Source organism: Buceros rhinoceros, unplaced genomic scaffold (genome assembly GCF_000710305.1).
Source record: "Buceros rhinoceros silvestris isolate BGI_N320 unplaced genomic scaffold, ASM71030v1 scaffold17945, whole genome shotgun sequence".
NCBI classification, from domain to species: Eukaryota; Metazoa; Chordata; class Aves; order Bucerotiformes; family Bucerotidae; genus Buceros; species Buceros rhinoceros.
In genome coordinates this window covers 21,517-28,262 of record NW_010412502.1, presented here as the reverse complement: position 1 = coordinate 28,262, position 6,746 = coordinate 21,517, and the positions used below count along the sequence as shown (strand labels likewise).

Sequence of the window (6,746 nt, the reverse complement as noted above, 5' to 3'; positions counted from 1 at the left end):
GGTTCAGATCAGAGATATCAGTGCTAATGGAGCTGCTCAGCTCAGGAGTGTCAATGCTACAGGGTTACTCCTGGCCTCAAAAACCTTCTAACCTTTCTTCAGCTCTTTTTAACCCCTACGAGCCCTGGGCAAGGCACACTGCAAGTTAGAACCGATGTGTCATCTCTGCAGTGTGCAAACCCCAGAGCTGGGAAGTGGAAGGAGCTCTGATGCCAGCGCCATGCAATGAAGGTGACACCGAAGGAGGGTGGGGGGAACGGAGCGCTCACTCCACAGCCTCCGAAGTGCTCTTATTTCTGCTGGGTACACTGATGCCAGCTTCTGAGGGGATTATGTGTCATTGAGCCTCTTGGCTGTGACAACTAATTATCTCCAACAAGGGTTTGGCCTGGAGATTGGCGGTTCAAAGGGCATACCTGGAGTGCTGTCACCCAGTGCCACGTGTAGCATTTGTCCCTACCTGGGTTCCCCTGTTCCCAAAGAGGTGGCATCCTCAACACCTCCCATCCAGCTCAGGTTCACACCCAGCAGACCAGCAGGTCCCTCCCAGCAGCTTGGGCAGGGAGCACCAGCACTCCAGCGAAGCCTCAGAGATACCTCCAGCAGGAGCTGAGGAGAAGAAGCAGCAGCTAAAATCAGCTCAGCATCCAAACAGCAGCCTGCCCAAGCTTCCCATTCCTGCAGCCAGATGTTAGCATGGCAGCTGTGCCATGGCACACTCCTCTGGCTGAGCTTCATGGGGTGCATGTGCCATCAGGGTCCAGCTCAGCTAAGACCAATGCCAGGCGAAAAAAAGTAACTCCTGCAGCCTGAGATGGGAGAGCAGCCAGAGGAGTTGACAGTTTTGGAATGCAGCCTCTAAACCAGCTCTGCAAATGTTGTACACCTTCATATAAATTGATGGCTGACCCTCAAGGAGACTACCAGAACAGAGGAAATACAGGCTCAGGCACCCAAAAGAATTAAAGTCATTGAGAAACACATTGAGAATGATGGAAAAGACTAGTGATGAGCAAAGAGGAGAAGATGGGGGTTAATGGAAAAGGCATAGGGTGTGCTGGCAAGCAGGTAGTGGAGCTGGGGTGCCCAGCAGCTGGGCTGGATTCACTAGCACGGCGTGACCCCGAGGCACCGGACTCACAGAGCTCAGCAAACCCAAAGCCAGGACAGGCTGAGTATTGGGGAGACTGAGTATTCCTCTGTCACAGCACCAGTTAAGCACTGGGAGGCAGTGCCCTCACCCAGAAAGATACTAGGGACCCCCAGCCAAGGTTCCTCTGGAGATATCCCAGCTGGGATTGGAAGCTGGATGCTGACAGGGTGAGTGGGATGGACACTGCCCAGCTCTCCCTCCTCTACCACTATAATCCTGCCCCCTCAGGAGGCTGGCAGGCTGCCTCCGCTGCCCAAAACCTCTGACCCTCCGGGGTAGATTGGGCAGAGCCAGGCACATGAGGCTGCTTCACCTCCATGGACCAGGTGAGGCTTTCTGAGCTTCAGAGCCAGGTCGTACGTAGGATCAGCCCAAATCTGGAGCTAACTCGCTGTCGGGCAGCCAGGGGGAATGCTGGTGGAAGAGCCGCGGGGTGTGCCTGCTGGGAGCGAGAGTGAGGACCCCCTGAAGTCCCAGCACACGGCCTGGGGTTTAAAGGAAGCTGCGGTTGGTTCACAAGCAGGTGACCAGAGGTTGAAGGCAGTAATGACGGGAGGGAACTCCTCCGTCACTGTGCTGTGCCGTGCCAAGTCCTTTGGCCGATTCGCGGTAGTTTTCTTTGCATGCTGCACTCCTGGCATCAAAGGAGGATCTCAGAGGCAAGAAGAATTACTAGGGAATGTTCAAGTGAAGAGAGCTGGATCATAGGAAAATACAGAAAATGCAGATGGAGGAAGCAATAAAGGTCTTCAGGGCACTGCCAATGCTGCGAGAGGGAAAGAAAATCCTTCCCTCTCTTACACCTCCACTTTGTACCATCACGCTGAAGTATTTTGTCCCTGAGGTCAGAGGGGAGCCTGGGTCTCTGTGTAACAGCGCTGCCGAGCTGCCTCAGTCCGCGGGGACAGGTGAAGAAATGCAGCTGTCTCTTAAATAAGGGACATTGACACCGCTGTGAACAGATGAGTGATGGTGGCTGCAGCCCTCGCAGCAGAGGATCTGATTTCGAACGCAGCCCCATTCATCCATCCAGGGCCCATCATACAGCTATTAAGGGAACGTCTGTCACCAAACTGCAGTGGCTTTAAATGCTTGGAAAAGGGCACAACAAAAAAAAAGCCGGCTTAGCTTATCTCCTTTTCCTGGGGTGACGTGATTCTCAGAGTTATCCAGAAAAAATGGGGGATGAAGGTGACGGGTAGCCAAAGCCGGTGATGCGAGCGGGGTGAGGTTTGTCCTGCACCTCGGCGCGGGGTTTGGCTGGCTGGCTTGTGTTTCCAGGCAGCGGGGTAGGCGTGAAGGCTGGTGGCAGCGAGTTTTCTGGGGTGGCAGAGTGCACGGCCCCAGCGCCCTGGGCGTGCTGCTCCAGCGCCCGGCTCCGAGCACCCGTGGAAAGCCCGTTCCTGGGGGCAGCAGGGAAGGCAGATCCAGCAGCAGGGCAGGGCAGGGCGGGTTCGGGTCCGGTGGGATGTGTTTGGCAAGGCACAGGGAGAAGTGTGCTCACTGTGGAGCAGATGTGACCCAGTCACGTCCTGCCCCGCCGCCTCTTTGGGTGACGGCCAGAGGTCGAAGGGTAAGACCACTGCTCGTGCACAGAGCTGCTTTGTTGTATTCCCAGGATGTTGAAAACCTCTCTGGTGCTCAGGCTGATGCTCTTGGGGCTAGAGGTAGGCTGTTCAGTCCTGTCCTGCACACCAAACCCCCTCTACGAGGAAGAGGAGTGTCTGTGCGCAGCTCACGGCAGCGAGAACGACTTGACTGTGTGACGCAGCTCTGTGTTTACAGCTCGTATGAACTCGTAATCCAAATTCCTCGTCTTCATCAGTTATATTTAGTTAGGCTGAGTTGTTCTGAAAAATTGTCTGTAAAAAATGGATTGTGGTCAAATGCGCACAGCTGTCGGGTTCCCCTACAACACCATCTCACGCCAGAAGACAGGGCTTCCTGCCCAAAGCTTCAGCCTGTGGAGACACTGCCCGTGTTCACAGGTTTGAAGCCTAGAGCCGAGTGAGGATGAATGTTTCAAAACTACCCAAGTGGTTTAGAAAGGTATATCTCCCCTCTACTCCCACGCTCCAGCCTCTTGGCTGAATAAAGCCTTGCAGAAAAGCCTGTGTGTGGACAGAGTCCAGCACCCTGGACCGATTGGGACCTTCATCCCTCAGGGAATAAAAATAGCAAGTAATATTAGAGCTGTGTATTTTCACAGATTGCGATCAGGGCTCACGACGCGCGCACACGTAATTTCCTGCTTTCGGTTCCCTATCAGATTTTGTGCTTGGCTTAGTGAGGTTTGTTAATGTTTCTTTTTCCCCAGAATGGGATTTTTTTTTTCCCTTTCAGTACAATACATTCGGCCGTCAAAGAAGAGATTGATAAAGATTAATAGGAAGCTGAAGGATTCATCTGAGATTGACAGAGATTAATGTGTGTCATATTCTTACCTGTTTTCTTTTTCTTTTCCCTTCTTTCCTTTAGCTACCTAGACAGCTTAGATCGAATCGGAGCTGCAGACTACCAGCCCACGGAGCAGGATATCCTCCGAACCAGGGTCAAAACAACTGGCATCGTAGAAACCCACTTCACATTCAAAAACCTCCACTTCAGGTCAGTCTTAAAGTGAAGGTGCCAGGAAATTTTCAGGGCAACTGTTTGTTCTCCCAAAGGAGAAATGGTTAAGCTGCTGTTTAACACAGGGGTGGCTCCTTCTGCAGCGGTCATGGCGTTTTGGGGGGTCAGGAATAGGCAACGTTGGACAATCCCTGCCTTTAAGATAGGAGTTCACGGCACCTTCTTCGAACCCAAACACCACCACTTTGATGGGAGGTGTAATCTCAGGTCGGCCCCAAGTCAAGCTCGTAAACGTAAAAACACTTGGCCAGATCTTTTCTGCAGAGTGGGTCAGTTGCATGTGGTTAACGCTGTATCTTAACCCTTGTGATGCCAGTCAGTAGCGAGAAGAGGACACGAAGACAGAGAGCCGCGCTCACGGTATTTAGAGCATACAAGCGCGCGCGGTCTCCGCCTCCATAGGCCCTTTGGGATGCGGCACGCTGCTGAGGCTCCTCCACAGATCCCTGCATCCCCTCTTGTTACTGCTCCTCCTGGGCCTCAGGCTCTGGAGGAGATGACCAAGCTGGTGGTTAAGGACTTGTTGCTCTGTGTTTGGAGCCTTGCAGGGACCATACAGTCAGAAAAAGCCAAGAATGCTGAAGTTTCCTCATATCTAAGAGCGAGCGGGTGCTGATGGTCCTCTCCTGTGCCATAGGCTCTTCGATGTCGGGGGTCAGCGGTCAGAACGCAAGAAGTGGATTCACTGCTTCGAAGATGTCACAGCGATCATTTTCTGCGTCGCGCTGAGTGGCTACGACCAGGTGCTCCATGAAGATGAAACCACGGTGAGTCTAACCGGGTCTTGGAGGCCCCAGCACTTCTTTACGGGATACTGCGTAGCCGGCAGCTGCTCAGACACCGCCGAGTGCTCACTGGGATGCTACAGTAATGTGCTTTTGTCAGTCCCTCCTCACTGACACTGAAATCCTGGGGAGATCTGTCCTCCTCCACACTCTTCGAAATCAAGCCTGCGTGCCCAGGTAATGCTTCCTTGACCGGTAAAGTCGCAGTGTGTGATTTCTCCCTCCTAGCTGACCTGTGTGTTTTCAGAACGTGTTAATGGGACCCTCTGTCCCGAAAGAGAGGATACAATGAGCTGGGCTTTTACAATGAACGTTAAGGAAGCGGTCACGCCGCGGTGCAGAGGTGCCGGACGGCCGTGCACACCCGGGGCAGGCTCGGGCTAGGAGTACAACCTGTCTCTTCAGGTTATAGAAATTCATTTTCCTGAGTGAGACTGGAACTGTTTGATTCCTCAGGTAATTTGCTCTAGGAGAGCCTTTATGACTTCCCACTGTGACATTAGGCTGCAAATACCATCTGGAAATAAATCTAGCGAGGACCTGTGTACTCCCTGGTGTCAGAGCGCAATTAGTACAAGTGGATGAAACCCTTGAAGGATGCAGGAGGACTCGTGGCTGTATTCTGGCAGCTCGTCCAGTGCGAGGGGGGTGCATGCTTTTGGGACTAACGATGGCTCACTCCTGCTAGCGCTGTCTCTCTGGGGCTCTTTATTCTCCTGCTGGTAAAGATGTCAGGCTTGCAGAAGGCTCTTGATGAGGAAGAAGTCGAGGGGAAGATTGCTGCTGGGTATCAGTTGTCCCCTCCCCAAAACCCGGGGCTGTGGTTTCTAGCCCCTCTGAAATTTAGGTTTATGAGCTCTAGCAAACTGTTTGAAGTCACCTGGTTGCCCGGGTCATGTTGATGCCAGAATTCAGGGTATAAACATCATGACTCTGTCCCTCCAGACGGACTGAGACACCTTACATCCACTTATCTGTAATCCTCAGTTGTCGCCTCCCTCTGCCCCTGGCCCTGATATGCTCAAGGATGCTCAGTCCCATAGGATTTACTGGGAAGGAACCAAAATCTCCTGATGTGATTTGACAAATCCAGCCATTAGCTCAATGCAGCCAGGCAGGGGAATACGGAGGGAGAGGGCAGAGCCAAGGGGCAGGGAGTGAAGCTGCCATCTGAGCAGAGAGCACGGGGCTCTGTAGGTATAACTTGGGCTGTGACACCCCAACCGTGAAGCCAAAGGCAACCTTTAACACAGGCCACCCTTGGGTGCGGGTCCACACAAGCCAGAGCCCGTGATTCCAAGCTGCGGAGCACAAAAAGGAAGGGCCTAACACCAATGCCACTTTTTAAATGTCAGCCTGAACTCAGCTCCTCCGAGACAGGGGTTACAGCATCCCTCCTGGAGATGCTGAGCTCTGCCAGCAGCGGTCTGTCACCCAGCACCACCCTGGTGACACGCAGGGTGCCAGCTCGGCCTCCCCACTGGAGGGCTCTGCTGCAGAATCGGGGATTTGTGCGGCTCCAGCTCTCTGTTTCCATCAGGGAAGCAGCCTCGCGCTGCTCTGGCGCAGCGCTGACATTTGCCTGCTATTTCGATCCCTTTTCACAAAGCATTTCTGGGGATGCTGAGCAACAGGAGGGCAGAGGCAGCTGCTGTTCATTTGCACATTCGGCGTAAATGCGGAAAGGATCTGGCATCGCCGCCGCTGCCGTGCCGGCAGGACGCCCCCACCTAACCCAAATAAACAGCCCTGAGCGAGGCCAACGCAAACAGGAAAAAATGACGGTGTCGGGTCTTGTCTGCCCTGTTATACCCCCAGCACACCCACAGACTCGGTCCTCTCCCAGCTGAACCCCCAAGCATTCGGTCTCCTCCCTGCTAACACGGTTCCTCTCCAAAAACCCAGCAGTAAAAGCAGCATCTCTTCAATCAGCTGATTTGCCGTCTGTCTGCATCTGTCACATCTGCTGGCTCTAATGACGTAAATCAGCTTTTATTGCTTCGCACTTAGAAAACACAAAGAGGAGGCAGCTGAGAGAGCGCGCAAGATGCTGCTCCTCCATCCTCGTTTCTATAGAGGTGCTCGCTGCAGGCCGGGCGCTGCCAGCTGCGTTCAACTGCTGAAGGTTTGGGGGCTGTACAGATGCCTCTGTGAGTACGAAAAGACTTGTAGATCTT

At 53.5% G+C, this 6,746-nt stretch overlaps 1 protein-coding gene across 1 annotated transcript in view; it reads left to right on the top strand.

Moving 5' to 3' along the window:
• GNAO1 (guanine nucleotide binding protein (G protein), alpha activating activity polypeptide O) overlaps nt 1-6,746 on the top strand; it is an 80,398-nt gene that overhangs the window by 63,561 nt on the left and 10,091 nt on the right. The window contains exons 4-5 of the mRNA XM_010136433.1: nt 3,632-3,760; nt 4,422-4,551. Of these exons, the coding sequence (XP_010134735.1) occupies nt 3,632-3,760; nt 4,422-4,551 (259 nt within the window). The remainder of the gene's footprint in view (nt 1-3,631; nt 3,761-4,421; nt 4,552-6,746) is intronic.